Source organism: Numenius arquata, chromosome 16, assembly GCF_964106895.1.
Source record: "Numenius arquata chromosome 16, bNumArq3.hap1.1, whole genome shotgun sequence".
NCBI lineage: Eukaryota > Metazoa > Chordata > Aves > Charadriiformes > Scolopacidae > Numenius > Numenius arquata.
The window spans coordinates 4,391,589-4,416,593 of record NC_133591.1 but is presented as its reverse complement, the minus strand read 5'-3'; the positions used below and the strand labels follow the sequence as shown (position 1 = coordinate 4,416,593).

The following is a 25,005-nucleotide window of genomic DNA, read 5'->3' as shown; positions in this document are numbered from 1 at the left end:
AAGTTTTGAAATGGATGTTTTGAAATACGGCTTGTTTTTAGAAATCCCAAAAATGTTTGGGGATCCTGACCATAACTATTACCGTAGTAAAGGCCAGTCTTGAAAGGAGAAAAGAAAAAGGCTACATTTAAAATAAATAAATAGGTTTATTTTTCTGAATGTCAACCTTCACCGGGAATAAAGTTTTAGTTAGTTTTGCAGTTTCCCAAGTGTTTTTATAAGTTAAAGATGGATAGAAGAAGCACACCTGTCAATGGCCAAATTTCTAATGTATAACCCCATTTTACTTTGCCTTTACTGACAGGGTAAAGGCGATTATGTACTCTCCAAATGGGATGTAGACACTACCAATAACCTGGTGTCTCTTCGAAGTTTTGCTGATTCAAGTCTGATTGAAGGTAAAAAGAGGGTTTTTTTCTTTTTCTAGACAAGTGTAGAATTTATATTTAAATTGCAGAAAATACTAAGACTTTTTCAGTTATTTCATTGTTTTTAGTAAACACACACATATCAAATGGAACACTTCTTGTAAAGGTACAGCCAAAATGTATGCTTCAAAATTGTTAAGTTTAACTTATATACATAAATCACAATTCTGTTTAAGCTGAACTTGCACAGGCCTAGGAAGTTCCACGAGGTTAAACATTTATAGATTGTACATTTTAATACATTTTTGCTTCAAATACATTTCTCAAGAAAAATAATAAGTTTTTGTGACTGGATATCTTTTAGGTGCAGCAAAACTTCAAGTTCTTGACAATCTGCTCTTTGTTTTAGATACAGAGGTATGTACAATGATTTGGTTTAGTCTTCGTTCTGCCATGCTCTTGAACCAGCTTATGAAAATATTTTTAAAGTAATAGCTTTAAAATATGTTTCTATAAAATAAAGATGCCTGTATTTACAGAGGATATTGATCTTACTGTGGTGTTTTTTTTAATTTATTTTACTCCTAGTCATTATTTAAGCTATGGAATGTGTTAATATTCTGGTCAACAAAGACAGAAAATATCTTCTATGAAGAAAATACAAAATCCATCTGATTTTTTCTTTTTTTTTTTTTTTTTTTTTAAATCTAGAATATCTTAAGCATTTGGGATGTTTATTCTCTTACTCTAATTTGGGTTTGGCCTTTATTACATATTGAAGAATTTCTTCTAAGTACAGAGTCAGATTCTTCTTCAGTAATATCGTAAGTAAAGCATTATAGCACCAATTCTGAGAAGTGAAAAGTTGCTTGTTGTTACAGCAAATGTGCCACAAACACTTGATTTTCTGTGGTAGTGAAATTTTAGAAATCTTTGTTGAAATCTTTCTAGTCAGTAGGGCAAAATAATTGGACTGTAAGTATCCTTAGCTCTACATCGAAGAAAAGAAAAACTTGGCACTTTCTGCTTTTTCTTGGTTTATCTGTTGTTTCTGCTAAGGAATCTTGCATGTAACGTGTATCACTTAGGAAATTCTTGTCTAAAATAAGGTGTATAATATGGCTTACAAGCCTGATGTTATAAAAAGCTAGTCTGGCTTTCAGATCGATAAATACTAAGATCTTCATTGTGCAGAAGGAGAAGCCAAAATCTGGAGAGGCGTAGATTGGTTAAAATGCAGAAGTAATTAATGGCACTTAAGATTAGAAGACAAGACACTTGGCTCTTTCCATTGCTCTGTGTCTGTTTAAAAAAAATAAGAATCAGATCCATTTGAAAAGCTTGAAAATAACAGAAGTTAAACGTGTGTCCTCTACATGCTAAAACACTGTTATTTTTGGGTGCACTATAGGGTTTTAAAATGTACCCGTTTCCATGGAAAACTAGATTTTCTAAAACTCATGAGCAAGAATATGTCACCGTTTTAACATACAATTTTTACAGTATATTTTGCTTTCTCTCTTTTCTCTTTCTTGTTCTGTAGGCAAGGACTTGCCAACGTTAAGCTGATAGTCATGACAACACCAGATAACAAACACGTATAATCTCTTTATTTGTGTTCTGTTCCTCAATTTTTATGCAGTCAATCACAGAAAAAGGGGAGAGGGGAGAAAAGTAGATGGCTAAATATTTGGAGCAGCCAGAATTCTCAGACGCTCAAAGTCAAAACTGAAATGTAACTATCTATATATTAGGATATAGCGAGTGAAGGACTATTGCAATGTCTTAAGGTGGTGACCAGGGCAAGCTGCCCTGCTGTTTGGGTTGTTATGTATTTTGGGGGATTTGTTTATTTGCTTTTTTTAATGGTACACAGACAGAGGAGCAGCAAAATTACTTCTGTCTTACGTACCTTTACAGATTTCTTTAGAGCAGTATCTGAGCCGTGTACAGTCAGTATCTACCTCCATGTACAATCAGTGGAATTAACTGGAATAGAATGCCAGGATTATAAAACTATACAATTTTTTAAATGAAACCTGTCTAATTACATATAATAGGCCTATATATAGAGGCAACAGCTAAAACTTCATTAAATTTTCTCAAATTGTAGAGATCTGCTTTTTCATAACATCTTATAAAAACAGTGTCTTCCGTCTAACTCCGTAAGAATCCTGAAATGATATTGTGCACAACACTGTCAGCAGTGTATGAGAAAAAAAAATTCTGACTTGTTTGTTTGGTTTCTTTCTTTTTTTTTTTTACAGACGAGAAGTCTAATGGTTTTTGCACTGCCCACTATGCAGCCGCTCTATTCTTTGGAAGTATCTGTTGTTTCTTCACTTGTCCAAAGTGGGATTGGCACAGTATGTTTTGATTATTTTTGATATTGTTCTTTGAAGAAATATAGTTGTCTTAATAGGTATAATTATTAAAGAGGGTACTGTGTTATTCTTGTTAAATTAAAATCAACTTGTGCAAGAAACTGTGCAGGAACTGTATAAAGAAAGATTAAATGATGTCCCCAAAGGATGGAGAGAAAGATACAATATATAGCAAACTGAATGGTTTAATTCTAGGCCCAGGTCTATTTTAATATTCCTGCCAGTTGTCCTTGCAAAGATTTATTTATTTGAGATTTATTTAAGTTTAGATGAGCAAATTACTTCTTTTCCTGTTTAAACTGCTCTCTTATAAAGACTTTAACAAAAGAAGGTCAAAAAAGATGGTGAGAACTTTATGAATTAGGAATGTTATAGAGACTGGTGAAGTGGACTGGGTATGTGAGAGGATACCACGTCAGAAGTCAGTGGTTCTTCATTGGGATTGTGAAAGTGAATGTCCTAAGATCTGGATCTGATACGCAATAAAACGCAAAGCTGATGAAATTGCTTACCTTGTGTGAGGCGCTTGGCAGAAAAGATTATATATGCAGCTACATAGTGGAGAAAATAATGTTTAATATGTCCCTTTTCTTTGATCTGAGATGATCTGGGGTTAAAAAACCCCAACAAACTCACCTGAGAGAAAAGCAGTAGTTTGTTTCTAGATTAAGAAACACTTAATCCATTACAGTTGTGCTTTTTTTATGACTGATTTGCCTTATCACCTAATGATTTCTGTTATTGCATGCTACAGGATACAATATACTTCTTGGAAGGAATTCATGAAAAACATCAGAAGTAAGACAATGTTTTGTTTCCTACTAGATTATTACTATATAAAAATGGCAGATTACTTCTACATATAGTTGTTTCACAGTCGATAAACTCACATAGTTCCCTCTCATCCGCAGACCCTCTGAAGGCCCAGTTTCTATTGTTGTGATGAGAAGTTTAACTGAAGCCTTACCAGAAAATAGGTACTAGTTTCCATGCAAGACTATTATATTATTTTTTTTATCCGTGGTTTGGCACTTCTATTGAAGTAGCATACTTTACTTTATTTCACCCCTAGACTAAGTCGCTTACTTCACAAACACAAATTCACTGAAGCAGAGAATTTTGCTATTCAGTTTGGACTAGATGTTGAGGTAAGTTGTCCATTATTGATAAATACATTTGGAGATTAATTAGTATAACTGAACTTATGAGCAAGGATATTGCCCTATAGTCCAACAGAAAGTATTAAAAACACTACAAATATAGTGGAATGTTACCTTACAAAGCAACTCGCTATACTTGATAGCTGATTCAAAATTAGACAACTGCATGGTGAACTATGTTTTTATTTAAAATTAACTAACAAACCTTGCAATGAGAAATTGTGCAGAAGTACCTCTTCTGATCTAAGTGCTGCTGGATCAGGAGGAGGGACATTTGTCCCTTTAAGTAGCAGGAAAGAACGTTGCTAAAAAAAAAAAGGAATTTTCACATGAATTTGTTAACACAGTCTGGCTTCATTAACTGATTTATTCAGACAATGCAATTTGAATGTTCTCTCAGCTTTTTTGGTTTGTTATGGTTTTTTTAAAGGAAAACCCCAGGCTTAGCTGATGAGATGAAAAGATACCACAATTGTTAGAGACTAATTAGTAATCCATTTCTGTAATTAAATTATTCAATGGACACACTTTATCTCAAAAAACATTCTGAACAGAAGTCTAGAGTTTTCAGTTGAAGATTGTCTGCTTAAAATTTAATTGCATTGAACTGAAAACTGTTCTTTTTTTTTTTTAAACAGCTTGTGTACAAAGTGAAAGCAAACACTATTTTAGAGAAACTGGCTTCAGCTTCTGTTGGGAGTTACGGTCACGACGTCTGGCTGGATCTTGTGAATGAAGCCAAAGAAAATTTGCAAAAAATTCAAGTATGTTTTTATTTCTACCGTCTGCCTCTAATAAAGTAATTCAAATTATAAAGGAGCTTGGAATTAATGCCAGTTGTTTCTTTATGTAAACAGGATAGCCAATTTGTTGTGGATTACTGCCTAAATGCTCCATGGCCACTCTATGAAACCACTCATGAAATGTTGAACTACGCTAAAGTCAGAGTAAGGCGTTTTATTTGTTTAAATTACTTATACTCATCCATTCCTATTACATGCTTCTGTACAACTTGAGAGGGGGGACATCTTCAAACCGCTTACAATCATTCAAAAAGTAAATGTGTTATAAATTGTATGTTACCAAACATGAAGAAGAGGAAAGGCTTGTTCCAACCTTGTTCTTGCTGTTGCTTAAGGGCAAAAAAGAGCTTACAGTTTTACTTTCACATCAGAATGTAGGTGTTTAGTTTTGAGTAATAGTCTTTTTAAGTACCTTTTTAAGTATTAATTTCAAGACTAAAAGCTCAAAATATGTCACCTTTTTTGTTTTCATTATTTTAGTCTTTCCTGCCTTATCAGACAGAATCAGAGATACATATTTTCTCTCTGATCCTGCGTAATGTAGAAATCCAGTCAGAGTCTAACATTGTAAAATAAAGATGCCACTTTACAGAGGTACTAAGTTTTTGCTTGTGTCTTTATTAAATTCGTAGGACTGTCTGGCAGGTTCTGCATGTACTGAGTTGTCAGCCAAACCATTTAATGTATTTGTTTCAGATCTTGAAGAAAGAATATAAAACCATTGCTCCATCATCTGATGAGGCTCCGTTATCCATAACTGAGGTGAGGACAAACTTCTAGGCCCCATAGTATCACATGATAAACAATTACGATGTAGATTTTTAAAAACTGTGCTACTGTTGAACTTTAAAAAGTCTAAACAAGATTATATTTTATAGTATGAAAGAGAACCACAGTAATGACAGTTTCAGAAATAAGCAATTCCTTCAATCATAGAAAGATTAATTTTCAGATGTTCCAGAAACTGAAAGACTAAGCTTTCTTAAGTGCTTTTAGGTATTTAATTCAAGGAGAATTAGTGTAAAGTGTTTAAATAATTGAAATCTTGGATTAATGCTTTATTAAACAAACTTACATATGTAATTAACTGAAATTCTTGAAAAGTCTTTATTTTCCTCCATTCTTCCTCTTTGTGATGGTTATTCTAACAATATAATATGACTGATAAGCCAGGTGTTGACCTTAAATCTCTTGTCTGCATTCAGGTATTGAGAGCTCAGGCAAGGCTTACAACTTTTTATGGAGCTTTTGGATTAGAGAAATTCAGGTTTGTTTTTGTTTGTTAAGATTTGAAGTAAATTTAATTGTAATGGTTAAGTATGTGCCATTGAAATGAAGATTTTTTTATTTTTGTTTTAGTTCATTAAACTTTAAACCCTCCTGTCTCTTCCTGAAATTTCCCATCCTCTGCTGTGGAAAAGGGAGAATGCAGAGAGGTTGAGTCATCCTATATGTTGAAAACATGTATTATCTGTTGCACATGCACTATCTTGTGTATACTTTTTTTTTTTAATTTACTTAACATATAAAGGAGGAGGTGTGATTTTATGCACACATGATGTAACACTACTGCTGTTTCTTACAGCATACAGTACTAGCTAGAAAAAGTTTGAAGTTCTCCCCCCCAACTCCTTTAATATTGACATATAACAGCAACAGAGTTTCTTTTACTCCTCTTGCTTCTAGTGGGATTGCTTGGACAGAATTCTTGAATAATGAAGACATTTTCAAGAATATCCTTTTCCAGCTAGAAGAAGGAAATTTATCTTGTGCACAGTACCTCTGGCTGCGGCATCAGGTGAGATGGCATAGACATCTTTTTGGTATTTATGGAGTACGCTAAGTCTCTTAAATTTTCCAGCCTTATTTAACAGAATCAGACTGATGCGGTTACAAAACAGCTCCTCAAAGAAGCAAAGGTCTATGGCAGAATCTCATCTATTTTCATAATGATTACCTGTACACTTAGCTCCTTAGAAGGCTGAACTTCGTATTGATTTAAGAATAAACTGGTATTTCTGATGTCAGACTGCATATTTCTAGGTCTGAAGGATGACAATTCTTTGATTTATTCTGTGGCAGTTATGATCTTCCATTTACTTTCTTGCAAGCACAGCTCTCAGAATTTGTAAGTGGACATTTGCTGCCTACCTTGACATCCTTTAAAAATAATCACATAGACTCCTTGCTCTGAATGACACAGTCATAATAGTGACTATGGGCTATTATATTCTTTAGTGCAGGACTTTCAGGTCCACGTCTCTTTTTTTCTTACTGGGACAGAACTACAGAGCAAGTCCTAAAGTAATAGGACATGATCCTGCCACCGTAATTTGCAAAGAAATTGCTTCAATTAGGTCTTGTTTAAGAAGACCAAGCTCTAGTTGTTCTGAACAGGGCTATATTTATTTATTTTTTTAAAAATTCCTGTCTATGATTACTGCGATTTTTCTCTCTTTATTTGTGAAATCTATTGCTTCTTCCTATTAGTAAAACAGCTTTACAAAGTATCAGATAAAAATGTACTCCATATATCTGTAATTGTTCTGTTTTAATATTTTAGGCAGATTTTGAAAGCAGGTTTGATGAGAAAATGCTGGAGAACTTGCTTAATGCCATTCATTTCACTGTTCCTTTGAGGGAACTATGCTTGTGGCTTAAAGATGTTGTGATCCCTTTCTTAAGAAGAGTTGTGCCAAAGGGCCAGGTAAGACTGACTTAATAAATGCAAAAAGTCATTTTCTCAGCCTAAGATAATTTTATAGTCCAACCTACAGACTTATTTTTGAATGTCAGAACGTTGTTCCTTTATCCTTTAAAGGAATTCTTTTCCCTAGAATTTATATTTTAAATGATCTCTTTTAAAAAAAAAAAATCTAATGGTGAATTTTGCTTTAATAGATAGCATTAATCTACTTATAATTGTATTTTTTTTTAGAAAATATTAGCAAAATGGCTGGAACAAGGTGCTCGAAACCTTGAATTAACGGATAAGGTAAGTCAAACTGCAGAAACTTTGTATGTCTTGTATTCCTACATGTATAATGTAGTTTGCTAATATCAATTGTTTTGGACAGGCAAATTGGCCAGAAAATGGACTCCAAATGGCAGAGGTTTTTTTTACAAGTAAAAATCAAGGTGAAATGGGACTGACAACTTTTGGCCGGTGGACTCCTTTGGTAAGAAATGTAGCAAATACAAGGATTTACTACTAAGAGACTTCAGAACATATGCTCTGTGCTAGAGTTGGAACGAATGATAATTAGGTTACTGTTGGTTTTGGTGAAGATTGACTTAATACCATGAAAGGAAGGAACTGAGCCCAAATCTTCTTGGGTTTAAAGATTTTTAAAAAAAAAAAAAAAAAAAAAAAAAGAAGTCAGTGCAACATTAATACCCTTTAACAGGTGTATTAATAATCTAAATATTAATAATATTCTTGATTATTCTGTAGTACACAAATAAGCCTGAGTACTACAAAACACTTAAATTTCAGTAAATATACTCCTTATGAACTTTAATTAAAAACGTGTCTCATCTCTGTCAAATTTTCAGAAATTAATTACAATTAAGCATGTGTTATGGCCTGGAGGAAACAGGTATTAAAAATCAGCAAGCTGTAAGGTTATGAATACTGAATTAGTGCAAATGCAAATAAATGATGTATGTTATATATCCTTGGTATATTAGCATCCATAAAAGTAGTAATATAAAAGTGGAAAAAGATAAAGCTTAAAGCTAACCAGCTGTTCATTTTAAAAATTGGAAACATTGACATTCTCCATTAGTTTGATCAGTCTTAAACTCCCAAATCCCAAGTTCGCAGTGTGTAATGGAAAGAAGGAAAATTTACTGAGTCCCACTTTCAACATCTACTTGATTTTCTTTCTTGTACGCCATATAAAGGTAACAGCTCAGCGTGTATATTCAGAAAATCTTCAAGATTGCAAGGCATCAAAATTGTTTGTGAGGTTTCTTTGGGAATCGCATTAAAAATAGGGTTCTGTCTCCAAAGAAAATGTCAGCTGTAGGTACATTGTTCCCAGCCCTTTGTCTTATCTGTCCTTAAGCCTTTCAGTGAATGAAATGCTCATCGCTTTTCCCTCTGCACGCTCCACTAGTGCATCGCTGCCTTTATATTTAGAAAGAATCTTTTCCTAATATGTTACCAGAATCTTTCTTACTGCATTGTAAGTCAACTACCCTTGTCTTATACCAGAGGTGTGGATAATAATTTGTGTTCTTCCTGTTTATGACAGCACTTGATGGTCTTCAAGATTCTAATGTTTCACTTCTAAACACTCTTTCAGAGATGTAGTGACTGTGAAGAGGTGCACAGGTTAAAGAAGCTGGTAAATGATTTACAAGAACTGATAAATCTGTACAGAAAATACAACTGCAGGCTGGCACTCTGTGATTTTGAAAAGGTAATTCTGCAGACACTTCCAAAAATGCTTTTGAGCAGATTGAGTGGATTGTTCCGAGAAGGAGGGAAATCTTACAGCATGCAATTTAAAGTCAGACAAAACAAGAATCCTGATGGATTGGTTGGTTAAACTTGTGTTCATAAGCCGCTAAGACTATTTGATATGTTGTATTTGTTATAAATTTTGTTTCAACTGTGGGTATAAATATATAACATAAGATACTATGAGAAGGTATGGCCTAAATTCCAGGATTCGCAGTTCATTACAGATGATATATTGTGGAGCAAACACTAGCAACAGAGAAATTACAAGTACTACTGAACAATAAGGACTTTGTAAAAGAAAGCATCCCTCTTTAGCTCAAATAGAAGCTAGTTCTTTAAATCATTCAGTTGATTTCAATGGACACCGGATGTTTAATTATTCATTAGAGATGTAAAGGATTTTGTACTAACATGTGATGTTCTAACATGGCATTGTTCTGCTTTCTGCCCAGGAAAATGCAACTACTATCGTGTTTCGCATGTTTGATAAAATTCTGGCACCAGAGCTTGTCCCATCCATTTTGGAGAAGTTTATAAAACCCTACCTGTGTAAACATAATCTACAAAAGGATGAACTTCTTCTACAGTATATAAAGGTATCCATATTTTCTTCCTTTTGAAGCAAGCTATTTAAACATGAGTAAGCAGAAAACAAATCTGATGACCATTTTAATTTACACTTGAATTTCAGAACCAGCTGTCAGATTACTGAAACTAAGTTCATTGACAGGAGTAAGCTAATAAGATATTAGCAGATACAAGGGAAGATAGCCAAATCAGTCCCTTAATGTCCAAAAAAATTTTCATTTGTTTATATTACAAGATATTCCTATCTTTTCTGAATTCAAATATCCTAATAATCTTTATCAAAATATACAGGATTTGCTAGAACGTTGTCGTACACGGTCTACTTCAGTATTTGAAACTGCATGGGAGGCGAAGGCAATAGCTGTCATTGGCTGTATCTCTGATACTGATGTAAGTATCAAGTGGCTCTAACACATCGGTTCAGAATGAAACACATAATTTTTACATAAGCATATGAGTACTTTTTTACATGAGTGGTATGAGGAGGAACAGATAGTATGCTGTCTGCCTATTCTATTTTAGTAATCTCCCATGTGACGTTCTTTTCTTGAGAATTTAATAGTAGTTTTGATGTCATCACATGGAAAACTCACCAGCTTTCATATGTTTGAAACTCAGGCTCTACAGTGTCATAAATTGCTATAAGCATTTTCTAATCTAACTTGACACATCATATTATGATAATGAATGCCCTTTATGCAAGTGGAGATTGGGTCAGGAAATAAAATGCTTGCCTAAATGAATCAGTATCACATGTGAGCAATATATCAAGAGACTACCTTATAACTTACTTTGAAAAGTAAGCTCTTTATGTTCCTTTTATAGCTCAAATTTGATGCAGTTCTACAGATAATGCATGGTGCTATGGTACCATGGAGTGCAGCAGTGGAGCAGTTGGTAAAACGGCATTTGGAAATGAATCATGTCAAGTAAGGCAACATCCATGGTCTACACCTCAGTTTTGTGTGTACTTTCAATTAGAATTCTCTTTTTGGGAGGAAATACTATGTATCTGATGCAGCGTGATGATTAAATCACATAGCTGTAGGTAGCAAACAAACTGATAATAGGCTAATTTGTCCACAGAGTGAAGTTACTGCAGGAAAGTTACCGACTGATGGAGATGAAGAAGCTTTTGCGAGACTATGGGATAAGAGATACTAATCTTTTAAAGGACAAGCAGATGATAATGGTAAGTGATCAGATTACTCTTACTTGTATTAAACAAAAATCCCTACACTTGCCTGCATGTATTTCCATGGGGTATTAGAAGCCAGATTTAAAAAAAAAAAATAAAAATCTTAGCAACTGGTAGTTCCCTCTTCTTATCAATACCTGTTTTTCTTGTCCCATTGGGACACGTTTTTTCCTGGAAGCTCACTTTTTTTAAGAATTAACAGATTAGTTTAGCCCAACCCGATTAGCACAGCACTGATAATACAGTAGTTTCTATATGGGGGGCAGGAAAGAAAAGAGGAAGCTAACAAAATGGAAGGCTAAGTCCTCTCAAGACTTCAGATCCAATTTCTCCTAAGGTCACAGTGAATGATACCTGGCAATTTTTTTTTTATTTATATATTTTTTTTTTTTTATCATCTCCCCTTTACTAGGGAGAAAACACGAGTATTTCTGGAAAAGTTCCTTGCCATCCTGTGGCAAGGATGAGTCCCCTGGATTTTGAGAGTTCCATGATAATTCTCTTGCACAAGTCCCCATTTAGGCTTTAGTCAAGTTTTCTCTAGATAAAAGTTTTAAACTTCTATGTAACTTGCTTACTGCACTGTACAATTACAGTGCAGAAGTAGTGTGTATAAATGCCTTCCTTTGTTGTCCTGTACATCAACAAACTAAAGTTCCTATCTGTTTTCTTCTTACAGAGGCTGGTGAAATACATTCTTAAACAGGATACCCCTACGTCTTTGGAGGATGCTTTGAAAATTGTAGCAACATACATGTTGCCCACGGTGGAAGTCTACATTCTGAGGATGATAGACCTGATTGACAAAGAAAGGGTACTAAAATAATTCATGTCAGCTGATCTCAGAATTTAAAGACACTGAGGCCTATTTTCAAAACAAGGGCAAGTTGTACTACTTGCTGAAATCTTATACACAGTTTACGTATCATTTTTATTCATTACAGTTCTATTAATCTGTACCCATAACTGCCTATACTTAACATTGAAAATGAGACCTCTGTCAGAGTTTTAAACATCATGAGCCATCCTTCAGATGTGGCAGAAAAAGGATGAAAATTATGACCCACAGTACACAAAACAAGTTTGGAACTGAAGTCCCTACATATTTTCACATACTGTTTTTGCTAGAGTTGTTTTGGGTCAAGTTGCTTTCTTGCCAACATTAAAAAAGCAAATGCCCTTATCTTTTGATAATTTCTGATTTTTTTTTTCTTTTCAGGGAGAGGAATCTCTGACTCTGTTAAAATCTCTGAGTCTGGATGAAGCTGAGAAAGTTGCAGAGAGACTGACTATATGGGGAACTCTGGTATTACAGAATAAAGCAGAAAATTCTGAAGAGGTACCAAGTCATTTCACATCATAAAGTGTGTGCACAAGTTATTCTAAATACTGTTCTTACCTACATGCTTAAAGAAAGGTAGGGGATGCATAATGTAAAAACTGGGTCTTCCAGCAAAAAGGGATGATGAACTGGTCCTGCTTTGAGCAAGAGGTTGAACTGGGTAACCTCTTGAATCCTCTTCCAACTTGAGTTTATTCTGATTCTGTGTACTATACAATTATTTTGTGTAATTTTAAAGGCATCTCCACACAGTGGCATGGCTATCAATTCAATTAAAAATTTATAAATCCTGCTGCATTATTATACCTCTAGTCCTGCATATTTTCCAGTTCTTATTGGAAAACATCCATTTAAAAACTGTAGGTGTGGCTTTGCCACGCACCAAAGTGAGTTGGAGCTTCACAGTTGACAATACACATTATGGTCTTGCAACCACGGAAGGGAATTTTTGTTAACAGTTGTTTTAGGGAGTTATTATGGGCAGGGGAAGGAAGCACAAAGGGAGAAGGGTGGGTATTTTCAAAACTTCTGTGAGAGCTAACACACTGTGTGTAGTATATATTTCAGCTATTTCTATAAAGGATGCCTATTTACAATAACTTTCTGTTCCCTTGCTCTTCAACGGGCTGTATCTTAGATTTGAGAATTGTTGCTTGGGAGGTTTTTAGAGCATTGCATTGTATTTTAATAGAGTGGAAGCCTGAGGGTCCCTGTCTGTTACTGGCAACATCTTATGAAACAAAACGTTAACCTCTTCCTTTCCTGCAGCACAAAACACAAATGTTTATGACTAAGACACTTGTGGAAGTCCTCAAATTCCTGTTCAGCATTCAAAAAGGTAAGCTTAAACTTAAAAATCTCACCTTCTGTTTTTAAGTGGAGTCAGGAAGTAATTGTTTTTCTTCTCCAACAGACAATCCTCTGAAGAAAGATGAGTGTGAAGCAAACCTAAAAATGTTTGAAACACTTGCTGCCCTGCAGGTGGGTATCTTAATAGTTTCAAAACGCTTTTGATTTACTGTAGTTATTCCAGTTGTTCTTATAACATGGATGATATTAAAAATTAATTGTATTTGCAACTTATGCATAAAGGTTGTTTTTAATATTGACATCAAAGAGATTCTAGGGCTAATCTAGCAATTTAAAGAATGCCTGTAAAGTTCCCAATTACTAGAACTCAGTTGTCCATTTAAACCAAAAAATTAGATACTGTCCCAAAAGTCTTAATTGCTAACACTTCAAAGATTTCATGGTAGAGTACTGTAATATTTTATTAAGGTCTTATTATGGTTTGTAAACTTAAATTATTTAATACAGCATTTGAGCATGCAGTATCCTTACCTACTGCCTAGCAAAATTCTCTAATTTATTACATAAATTGGTAATTGGTAGAAACCACTAAAGTCAATTTCATACTGAAAGTACTCCTCAGAATGAAACAAGAAATAAAAACATTTTAACACACAATAAAAAGAAAACCCACCAAAAAACCCCCACAACATTTTTAAAGGAAATTACATGAATAAAAATTTCTAATTTTTTTTTTTTTACAGGAAGATTTTGACATCTTTCTTTCAGTTGAAGAATTTAGGAATCCTTCACTGATGTCTAGGCTTCTTGAGGAGCATATAAAAGCTTATGAAACTGTCAGGTCTCTGTCAAAGACTAGAAGAGTGCAGATAATGAATTGCAATTCAGAAGATAGTAAAAGCAAGAACCGTTCTACTGAATCAAGGCTGTACAGACTGGCTTTGCTCCTGCAAAGGTCAGAGCAAGAACTGGGAGAAGAACTGGCCTCGAGAGCACTAGATGCTGGAAAAGTTGAAGACACAGTAAAAATATGCAGGTAAAACTGCAGAAGTTTTCAAGATTATAACTTTTAGTGGGCTTTTTTGCACTATTTCTGATACTTTGCATAAGTAAGTAGATATAGAGCAAAGGAAAGGGTTTGGTTTGTTTAGGTTTTTTTTCTGAAAATGAGTGTTTAAGCAATATGCTTATATTGCTTGTATACAATATTGCGTGTAGAGTTAAGTGTAGTCTCTGAAAATTGCCGTTGGTTTTTGCCATAAGAGGATTACTGAGAAGAAGATTCCCTACGGTTTTACAGTGAGAGATAAGTAAGGTACAATATTAAATAACCATTATGAGACTTACACGGATACATGGCTTACACAGATAGAAGAGAACTATTGTACATACCATGTCCAGGTTTCTAGCTGGTCTCTGCCTCATGTTTAGGTTGTCAGATAATTTAATCTTGCTACCACCTCCCCTAGAAGATGAGATGAAAATTTAAGTATATTTTTTATAATTAACATGTTCTGTGTGCTTCAGTATATATCTCTGAGGTAAGCTCCGCTGTATTTATTCACTTCAGTCACAGAAGTTTTAGTTGCAGTGAGTCATACAGGTGAAATAAGTAAAAGAGAATTAAATAATTAGAACAGAATATGGCCTTAAGTAAAAGCCCTAAGATCTATTTTTTTTAACATCCTTTTTTTTTTTTTTAATAGGGAGTTCTATGAAAATCACTGTAATGAAGAAACAGGGAAGCTGCTGTTTTCAGTATGTCAAAGGCTTTGTCATATGTTGGGAGGTGATGTTCCAATGATCACTCCTAAAGACATGAATCTTCCAGCAGTGATCTATGAAATGGCTTGTCAAGCAGCTACAGCATGTAGTCCAGGTAATTACAATTATCACTTACTTGTGTTTATGTTGGGAATCCAACTTTCCAAACAATATCTAATAAACATGAAAACAAAGGCAATTTCTATATACGCCTCTTTAAAAATAAATGCTGCAAAAAATTCCTTTTAATAGGACATACGAACTTTCCATTCATAGTATGCTAATGATCTTAATATTTCTACAGATTTGCTATTAGATTGTCTGGAACTATGTAAATATACATTGGCTGCCAAGGAAATTTACAGACAGTGCCAAATAGAAAACTATGGATTTACAGCAAAGGTATTTTCTGCTAACTTAATTGTACTTTTTTAGTGTATGTAATGTCTTGATTGACAGACTAGTGTTAACTATACATATATTTCTTTCTTCCATTTCTCCAGACATATTTAATCAGTTTGTTTAAAAAGCAAAAAGCAACAACAAAACACACACCCGCCCCAGCTCTATAAATAAAAATTGCCCTGAATATGAGTGTACTGATAAATCAGTACACAGAGTAAACTGATTTGAGTACTAAAAGCAGTGCAACTATGGCACAAGCACAAGTAGCATATTCCACTTACGTTTCAGTATAATAAATCCCTCTAATGCAACTGAAAATATTAGTGATTTTATTGAATAGCTGCTCCTAGAACTGCTAGGGAGCTTAGAGAGCTGACTTTAAAAAAGCTTGGCTTGGTTGTTTGTTTTTTTTTTAAATAGGTAAACTATGGCAGGGAGGGTTTGATTTTTAAGTGCATGTATTATGTGAAGGCATTCCCAACAGTTTTGTAAAACTTTAAGATGGGTCGAGTTCTTGAATAGCATCTTTGTTTTTTGTTCAGGTCAAGCAGTGCTTTAGGCTAGTTGAAATGAATGGGCTCTTACAGTTTGAGTGGAGTAGATCAAAGTGGCCAGGCAAGCATATTTATGCACTGAATGTTATTTTGCTAAAAAATGATCCACTTGAAAAATATTTGCTTGTAATGTTTTGCCAAGAATGTTTATGAAAGCCTCCATTAAATTAATTAAAAATGCATTTTGGCTGTACAACTAAATAACTGCAACATTAAAGAGAGATGTGGCCACTCTAAGTAGGAAATGTGGTTAATGCTACTAGCCACTTAACAAAAAGTAGCATAATAGAATCCACTTTCAAAAAGAATATCATGTTCTAATCCTGTATTCATATCTGGAATCTCTTGCAACACTTGGTTCCTTAGTAGACTTATTAGCTGTTGTTTTTATTGTGTGTACTTTTGATGATCTTACTTAGACAACATCTTTTGGAGAAGATAGAGATCCTTATGAAGAGTGGACTTACAATGACTTCTTTAATGAAGATGGAATAGTTCTTGATCCACAGATAGCTCTTCCAGTTGCATATGAAACTACTTCTTCTCTTCTGCCTGTTTGTGGTAAACTTGCTTTCCTGAACATGGAGTCAGTATACAAACTGTATTTCATATTTATTTTTATCTAGGAATATAAGTAATTCACCACATGTGGAAATTATCACCTCAGAAATCTCAATTAGGCAAAGTCGGGGAAGAAATATCTGTTGCTGGGGGGTATAGAATATAAAGTGACCTTGGGTTTTGTTCTGGTTCAGGGAGAATCTGCATGACAAATACCCAAGGACATGGAGAATGCTCTGGAAAAGTGTTACTATAAACTTGCCCTGTTCTTATCTTCTCCAGACATCTTCTGGTAGCCACTAATGGAGACAGGGTTTTATCAAAATGAATTTCAGCTTATTATAGAATGCTTGTCCTTGTATTACATACCATTGTAGATACACACAACTTTTTGAAAATTTCAGGTATTATAAACAGAACTCTACAATACTGAAAAAAGTCACTTTCAGATCTGTAAAAGAAGTACTGAAGACTTAAAAATTACTTCTTTTTAATACTTCTTGATGTAAATGTTCTCTTTCCTAATGTGTCATTGGTATATTAAAAAGCACGGAATTGCAAATACTATTGCACAGTGCTAAATCTACCCATAAAGGATATACTTACGTGATTGATTTGAACAGATTTATTACCTTCACAGATGAAGTGTTTATGATGACTGTCTCATCAAGACAGGGATTTACACACAAAGTAGTTACTAACACCTGTTGGTTTGTATTCCTTTGTGTGTTTGAAAAGATATTCCCTCCTATAAAATAACTTCTGATTAGACCCAGTAAAAAACCGTCCCTGAAGTACAGTATTTTTAAGGTACTTCCATGCTACAGAGTGTTGCTGAGATCGTGGCACTCTGCTGATGTGTGTTTGTCTGTCTTTCAGAGAACAAGCTCTATCCTTTGGACTCCACAAGCCTGGCGAACTGTGCCTTTACTAAAGGTATCACGATGGCAGATTCACCATGCTAAAAATGTAAACCAGACCACTAGAAAACGTGAGGTTTAAATTAAACCTACACAAGCAGGACTAAGTCATAGTTTTTTAAATAAGTGCCTAGATGTTCCACTTAAAGCCGTATTCTAGGAGGATGGCTTGGTTCAGTACAGAACACACCAATTTGGATGGTAATTGCTACCATTCAGTCACTTGATTTTGGGCATGTTGTCATTGCCTGTACTTCAGTATAGAAGCTCTACCACTATGGGCTAGGATCCAGTAGAGCCTTTTCATGAAGATGACCAACTTCTAGTTTTTGAATTAAGTCCTTATTAAATTAAAAGCCTTGAAAATTTAAGGTTTCTAAGGGAGCTAAGGCTGATTTTGTGTTGTAAATTTAATGAAGAAAAAGAGAAACCGTTCTGATATTAAGTCCAAGAACAATATGCTTAATATAAATATACTAATTATTTTCTGGGGTTGTTTGTTTTCAAAATGTATGACAGGACAGAACCTTCTGCTGCCAGTTAGAACTCCCATCTGTGCAATGCTGCAGAACCTCATGGAGTGCAGTCAGTGCGAGCTGGCTTTGCGGCTAATCATCAGTTCGTTTGGATCCTGCCTTCAACACGGTGTATCAAACAACATGGATTTCTCCCTGAGTGAAAAGGTATGGCAAGGACAATGCTGAATTTTGCAGAGAGTAAATCTCAGAAGCATGACAACTATTAACAGCTTTAGAGTACTTATAAGAATCTGATAGGTATGGGAAAAGCTATTGCCACGACCTTAAAAAGAATTAGTACCACTTGATCAGATGTTGAGCCATTTTGTGAAAGGAGCTGGTAGTTTCTTCCCTATTTTTCCACTGTCCTCTGTTTCTCTTTGCAAAGTATTTTCAGAACTAAACTTGTAGTCTCTGCAGGGAGACCAGGAATAAAATGAATGTTAATAATGGTTTATTATGTTCTTTCACATTGTTTTACCATTGGTTAGCATGGGAAAAGTTGCAAGTAGAATATTCATGAAACATTCCTCTACAGTAGAAGAGATCTTTATAAGACCTTATTTAAATCCGAAATTACAATTACTATAGTACCTTATATTATGCTATAAACAACAGGAGAAGTTGAAGGTTTAGAATTTATTTTTAACCATATGTTATCTTTTATTTTACAATAGTTACATGATGGCCATATGCTAGCTGAAACCAAAAGCTTTCTCGTTGCTCTGAAACAGAAGTGCACCTCAGTAACTATGACCATTATCCTGACCTTACTACACAAGGTAAGAATGCTCTGAAAAAGAGTAAGAGTGAGCCCCTTTCTTCTGCTCTATCAAGAAAGGGGTTACCCTTCCTATTAAAAAAACCTGTTCTGAGATCGTCCTATGTCCAAACACCACGAAACCCACACATTCTGGAAAAATCACACACCTTGGAAAACCATAAAGAAGGTGAAGGGAAGTAGTGACAGCATTGCAGTGGTGGGGAGGGACTGGGTTCCACAGCCTCGTTCGTCTCTCAGTACCAGAATGGGGCCAGGGTGGGCTGAGTGGCTCTCAGTCCCAGCTGCCTGGCTTCCTGCTACGGCTGGAGCATGTGTTTCTGAGCAGCCTTTGAACTGACACCGCCTTGCTGGCAGCCACATGCCATAGCCCTGGCGTATCTGAGCCTCTTATGGACTATGGCTCTTTGATCATACACTGGTTGATCTGCCTGAAAGTTTAGGTACAGTGGGACCTTCGTCTTTGTGAGATCCTTTAAGGACTCCTAAATTATAATAATGGCCTCTATGTTCTGTAGGTATTCTCTCTCTCGTTTTCAATCCTGGTTTCATTTTAGATTTGTAGACTTCTAGCTGAGGGGAGTTTTTTAAAAAAAAAAAAAGCTATCTGCAAAACCTGCAGTATATCATCTTCTAAGGCAGTTTAGACTAAGGGAAGTTAATTTTAGACTGGCTTCAGTATATTTAGATTTTAAGTTCTAAAACCTAAAATGCATTTTTATTCTTTTTTTTCCCCTCTAACTTAAAGGCCCCGTACACCTCTAAATTACAGAGTACTTTTTATGTTATGCTTTATACAAAGAGACCTACTAAAATAAATTCCTTACGTTTATAACGTTTTTTCTTTCCTAAAACACAGGTATTCAGCTGTCGTATCATAGATCAGAACCTGGCATTGGGATATTGCACAGTTTTGCCCAAGGAAGATATGTTCAAGAAGCTGTGGGATGTCATAAACAATACATGGCAAAATTACAGAAAAGTTTTGGTAAGTTCAGAAGGCAATGGATCTCTTCAGCAAATAAGAGAATGTTAAAGAGTTTCTTTAAAAAAAAACATCAGCAATATCATACCAAAGTGCAATAGTTTGCCATTATTACGGGTATAGCTGTTTGAACAAGTTCCTCCTTTAGGGCACCACTGAGAGAGAAGCCACCTCATTTTACCGTAGTGTGAGATTGTGTAAGAAATTCAGTTTTAAAGTAGCTTTGAACTGCCAACTCAGGAGGTGGAGTAGTCCTGATACTACCTTCTGTGAGGTTTGTTTTCATTTTACATAGTTGTGTGATTATCTATGAATCGTTTTAAGTTCATCTGAGGATTTAGACTTTAGGATTCCCAGTTTCCAGATTATTTATTATACTTGTATTCACTTTCCTTCTCACTCCTTTTAGGCAGTAGCTGTTGTTGGAGCACAGCTTGCTGACCTGTGTGGTGAAGCAAAAGAAAAAACCAAATTCCAAGAATTGGTTACTGATGCAGAATGGGGTATCCTGCTTGGTAAATTCGGTGTAAGTTTGATTTATTATTATTTTTTTAAATTTCTTTCAGGGTTTCATTGACTGAGTAAATGTCAGTATCTTCTGAGATTTATGGTGATTTTTAGTCAGATTTCCCATTCAAATGTAAGGAAAGTGGAGGTTTTGTTTTTAATTTTTCATTTGCTTGTCTGCTTCAATAAACCTCAGAAACTGAGAAATGCAATATTTGAAGGTGCTATAAGAACTCTTACGTGCTTAAGTATTATTTGCCACAGGGCATTGTAAGTAAATGCATTGCTTTTTCCTGCTCTGAAAATCTCTGAAACTAAAGAAAACATAGAAGGTTGGCTATATAAGGAATTAGTCTTGGTATTGTCTAAAAGACTTCTTCCCAAAGAAGATAAAATGTTTATTTATCTGCAGATTTCTTTCGAAACTGTATTTAGACAACCACCAATGAGGAAGAAGGAGCTCATAGGAACGCTGGTGCAAAATCCAAAAGTAGACACAGAGCTTATATTGAATTACTGCAGGTAATACTTGAAGCAAATCAATTGTGTTAATTATTGCTGTAGTAACAATGCTTACTGAAATCTAGTTTAGCTTAAATAGATCCTAATTAATGTAATATGCAAATGCTTTGGTTTTTTGGTGTTTTTTTTTTTTAAGTATTAATCAGAATACATACTGGTCTGGAGAATTTAGCCATAAGGAAATAAGCACCTTGATGACACCAAAGGTCACAGACAAAATAATACTCTGTCCTCTTCTAGTACTTTCGCGCTGGACAGTGATGACGCGCTGCAGCTTTGCATTGAAACACTTCTCCTCCAGAATGCTCACGCAAATCATGTTGAAGATGACTCTGTAGAAAACGCTAAGAAGCAGCCTCATTCCGCATTACTGGCTAAAGCGCTAGAAATAATTCCTCTACTGAAAAGCACGAAAGATCTGGTTGCCAGTCTCAGTGGAATATTGTATAAGGTAAAAAAAAAAAGACAAAACAAAAAAACAATGCACCAAAACAGGCAGAGAGAATCCCCGTAATATGCATCTAGTCTTACATGCTGCATGTCACTTTAATGGCAGATTAATAATTCCACAGAAATTTGATAAGGTTATTTTTTTCCAATTTTGCTAAAGGAACATAAATGCTAAGTTTCAGTTTTCTACTTCTCTAGGAAAAAACAAGAGAAGTATGTCACTATGTCTGTACTGTTTCTTCAGTGTTATGTCAATATAATTGGTATTAAAATTGGAAAAAGTCAACTCAGTTGTATGTTATTATAAGGCAAATCATCTGAGATCTTATAAAATAGATTGTTGTTTTGAACAGCTTGATCCTTATGACTATGAAACTCTTGAAATTGTCCTGAAAGCAATGCAAAACGCTGATGAAAAGAACACCAGTATCCAGCTGAATCAGGTACGTCCAAATATCTTGTTGTTACCTTGCTAATGACATCCGTATTGTTTTGTCTATTTATGAATGTAGTAATTCAAGATTCTGTTGAAATTAGTTGAATTATTCTATCTACACATTCAGAAAATAACATTGAAGAATTAGTGATCTCTAGCTGTTTCTCAGCAATGGCTCATAGCAGGGATAAAAACTCTACAGATATGTACCAACTCTGCCAAAAAACCATGTGTCTCCAGGACAGGCATGTTTACTGGGCGGGCAGGGAGAAATATAGTCATCTTGTGGCTTTTTTGCTTTTTCCTTGCTTTTTATTTATTTTATTTTTTTCCCCCCTAGGCTTTGAGCCTCCTCAAACATCTGGAATCTTATAAAAGAATTTCTCCACCTGTAGACCTAGAACACCAATATGTCTTAGAGCATGGGATTCCCTTGTCTCCAGCTGCTCACACCAGGCTGCCCTTTCATCTGATATTCTTTAGAACCGCACGATGTTTCTGGAACATTATATGTATGTTCAGCATTTTTTTGTGGCTAGATATACATACGATTCCCTTTCTCTGCTATCCATGAACTTTAAAGTTCTACAGTATACATTTTATATGAATTGTACTTCTTTATTAAAGCAGTTTTGATCCCAAGTACTTCTGAAAGCACTCGTGCTCCCAAATTGCTACTGGTGATGCCACTGGCTTTCAGTGGAGCTGAGACAATACATACAATGCAGAATTCTGTCCTCAGATTCTTTTCTTAGGACCTCTCAAAGATCAACCCACGTATCCCACTTCCCAGGCCAGTGTGGGTAATTAAGATTATATTCTTTCCCTCCCAATGGAGGGCTGCATCTAACAATCAACTGAAAGTGCTTCCTTTCATAGAGAAAGCTGCAGGTGGGCTGTGATACTGTTGCACACAGCTCTCTTTTTCTTTTCAGCTGCAGAGCTAAGTGAGGAATCCTTCCCAACACTTCTGTTGATCTCCAAACTAATGAAGGTAAAGTAGCATCTTGAAAGGATTTATTTCAAAACTATTCTTTTCACCCCCACAAAAAAGAGCTCTCAGAGTTGGTTGGTTGGGTTTTTTTTTTCATGATTTTGGCCTCACTATAGAACTTCTGACAACTCTTAATCTACTTTAATATTTTTCTAGGTTTCACTGGATATCTTACACATGTCTGCAGCTCAGCATGTGTTTGTTAAGAAATTGAAACCAAAAATATTTGAAATGAGAAACAATGGATATACATCAGTAGTTAACAAGGAAACAACTAAAACTGTGCAGAAAATTCAGTCATATCTGTTGTCCATAATTAATCCCGAGTGGGCGGTAGCTACGGCTCACAAGATTGCACAAGAATTTCCGACAGGTAAGGTGCATGTGGGATGACTTGAGGGGTGAAGTAATGGGAGGAGGAGAATAGGCTTGAGCAAAGAAAAGCCATGGATATTCTATGAATATAAAATGGATATTCTGTACACTGTGGAAAGGATTTGTTAGAACTTACTTTATTTACTTCCTTCCCCTCCTTCTTTTTCTCTTTAAAAAAGGTCCTGACCAGATTCAGGCACTTAAATTCTGTCTCTATCTAGCTGAGAAATGGCTAAAGAATACTACAGCTAAGGTAATTGTAAACTACTTGCAAAACTGTTGTTTTACAGTGGGGTACTTATGTTAGTGTTTTGTCTTTTGGTGTTTTGGATAGCGGGGTGTAAACTGTACCTTAACCAGCCCTAATATGGGAAGTACTGTCTTTTGTGGAAGTGACTGTGTAAGTGAGCCCTCAGAAGAACCCTCTCTGTCCAGTAACATTCTCCTGTTCACAACCTGGCAAAAATTAAGCTTAGCAGTTCTTGGAGGCTGGACAAAAAAATATACAGTTTTAAGGAAGACTAATTTCTTCTTTCTGCTGTTATGTGCATTTTTCTTGCTGCAGGAGAATGACTTGGAATCTGTTCCAGCTCTTAGATCAATAGCATTATTAACTTTTGCTTTGAGTTCCAAGACCATTTAGCTATTTGTAGTAGTATATATAAAGAAAGTCTGCTTTGACTTGATCCTCAGGCTCATTTTTTACATGGTTGGTAGGAAAAGGTGAATAAGAATATCAGCCTTGCTTATAAATATCAAACTCGCCATGGAGTTGAGACACAGTGCACACTAAGTAGTTCTCTGATACATAGTCGCATCCTTGAATAGAATTGTGCCAAAATTAAACTGTAATTCTAGCAGCCAAGGTTTGATATTAAATCTTTTTTCCGTCTTACCTCAAAATGTCTTAATTTTACATACTGGTGCATGTGATACATATTTTATTTGGCTTTTTCACAACATACCTTTGTTTACGTTTTCTTGCTAGAGCAGCCTGGTTAATACTGTCTGTTTACAGAAAAAATACCTGTAGGTACAGTTATGGGGGCACATCTGAAAAACAGGTCTTGATACCCAGTTCACTGTTTTAGACTATAAGAAGTTAAGATTATTTTTCTAGTGCTTTTGAGTAAAAAGAGGTTGTTTTATATAAAACTGTGGTGTCTTGTCTAAAGGATGATTCACATGAAAAAGCAGAAGTCCTACAGAAGAAATTATATATGCAGTATAAGCGATCAGCAACAGAAAATGTTCTAATAACACATAACTTGAACACTGGAGAGCATTTAAAATATATTGGGAAACCAGCAAATCTTATCATTTTACTCTACGAACACCACAGCATAGACCAAAGAATCCAAAATCCAACTGGCAGAGATTACCCAGGTAAGTGTCCATAATCTGGTTTCAAAGGAGCAAAAAGATGCTCCTTAGAAAATGTTAAGTGAGACAATACTAGTTTGTAAATCCGTTGTCTCTACCTGTTTATATAGATATCCATATGGCAGCCAAGGAGATCGCTGAAATCAACAGTTTGGATATGAACAAAATTTGGGATATACTGCTGGAGAAGTGGCTGTGCCCAAGTAGACTGCCCTCAGAAGTAAGTCACCACCGGAGATTTGCTTTTGGAGAAAAATGGCCAATTACATATATTTTTATGACTTGTTCAAAAGACTAAGGTTATTTTGCACCATTTGCCTTTAGTACTCATCAATCTATTTAAGATGCATCTGAATTCAGACTACTAACGATTTCAATACTTTTCTAATATTGTTGTACGCCACTGTCTCCAGTGAGAATGATTTGACATGCTTTCCCTCCTTTCTGTATAGAGATTAAAATCTTATCTTTGGTGCTACAGTAAGATTTTGTTGCCAGCCTAAAGGAGTTGTAAATAGCTTCTGCTTCGAAATACCAGTTTGCAGACTGAGGAATGGTGTCGGCTGCCGAGCGTACAGTTAAATAAAGGACTGATAAAACCAGAATTCCTTTCCTTGGCTGCATTAGCATGGACGCCCAGCTTTTTAAGACAGGGTTTAAGCAAGGATATGACCCAGCTATTTAGCCAAACAATTTAGAAGACTCTCACAGCTAGATTTTCATGTC

The 25,005-nt window shown here is 35.2% G+C and overlaps 1 protein-coding gene across 1 annotated transcript in view; it reads left to right on the top strand.

The window, feature by feature from the left end:
• The window catches only part of KNTC1 (kinetochore associated 1), a 36,806-nt gene that overhangs the window by 3,471 nt on the left and 8,330 nt on the right, over nt 1-25,005 (top strand). Inside the window, exons 8-49 of the mRNA XM_074159787.1 lie at nt 305-398; nt 733-785; nt 1,080-1,194; nt 1,911-1,966; nt 2,636-2,734; nt 3,507-3,550; nt 3,664-3,729; nt 3,825-3,900; nt 4,551-4,676; nt 4,770-4,859; nt 5,921-5,982; nt 6,402-6,513; nt 7,279-7,422; nt 7,654-7,710; nt 7,793-7,894; nt 9,026-9,142; nt 9,639-9,782; nt 10,066-10,164; nt 10,600-10,703; nt 10,861-10,966; nt 11,652-11,786; nt 12,192-12,311; nt 13,083-13,152; nt 13,228-13,295; nt 13,868-14,160; nt 14,831-15,003; nt 15,193-15,292; nt 16,272-16,408; nt 17,288-17,344; nt 17,848-18,011; nt 18,524-18,628; nt 19,487-19,615; nt 20,022-20,138; nt 20,532-20,641; nt 20,882-21,092; nt 21,445-21,534; nt 21,868-22,039; nt 22,463-22,521; nt 22,678-22,905; nt 23,087-23,149; nt 24,072-24,282; nt 24,390-24,499. Of these exons, the coding sequence (XP_074015888.1) occupies nt 305-398; nt 733-785; nt 1,080-1,194; nt 1,911-1,966; nt 2,636-2,734; nt 3,507-3,550; nt 3,664-3,729; nt 3,825-3,900; nt 4,551-4,676; nt 4,770-4,859; nt 5,921-5,982; nt 6,402-6,513; nt 7,279-7,422; nt 7,654-7,710; nt 7,793-7,894; nt 9,026-9,142; nt 9,639-9,782; nt 10,066-10,164; nt 10,600-10,703; nt 10,861-10,966; nt 11,652-11,786; nt 12,192-12,311; nt 13,083-13,152; nt 13,228-13,295; nt 13,868-14,160; nt 14,831-15,003; nt 15,193-15,292; nt 16,272-16,408; nt 17,288-17,344; nt 17,848-18,011; nt 18,524-18,628; nt 19,487-19,615; nt 20,022-20,138; nt 20,532-20,641; nt 20,882-21,092; nt 21,445-21,534; nt 21,868-22,039; nt 22,463-22,521; nt 22,678-22,905; nt 23,087-23,149; nt 24,072-24,282; nt 24,390-24,499 (4,788 nt within the window). The remainder of the gene's footprint in view (nt 1-304; nt 399-732; nt 786-1,079; nt 1,195-1,910; nt 1,967-2,635; nt 2,735-3,506; nt 3,551-3,663; nt 3,730-3,824; nt 3,901-4,550; nt 4,677-4,769; nt 4,860-5,920; nt 5,983-6,401; nt 6,514-7,278; nt 7,423-7,653; nt 7,711-7,792; nt 7,895-9,025; nt 9,143-9,638; nt 9,783-10,065; nt 10,165-10,599; nt 10,704-10,860; nt 10,967-11,651; nt 11,787-12,191; nt 12,312-13,082; nt 13,153-13,227; nt 13,296-13,867; nt 14,161-14,830; nt 15,004-15,192; nt 15,293-16,271; nt 16,409-17,287; nt 17,345-17,847; nt 18,012-18,523; nt 18,629-19,486; nt 19,616-20,021; nt 20,139-20,531; nt 20,642-20,881; nt 21,093-21,444; nt 21,535-21,867; nt 22,040-22,462; nt 22,522-22,677; nt 22,906-23,086; nt 23,150-24,071; nt 24,283-24,389; nt 24,500-25,005) is intronic.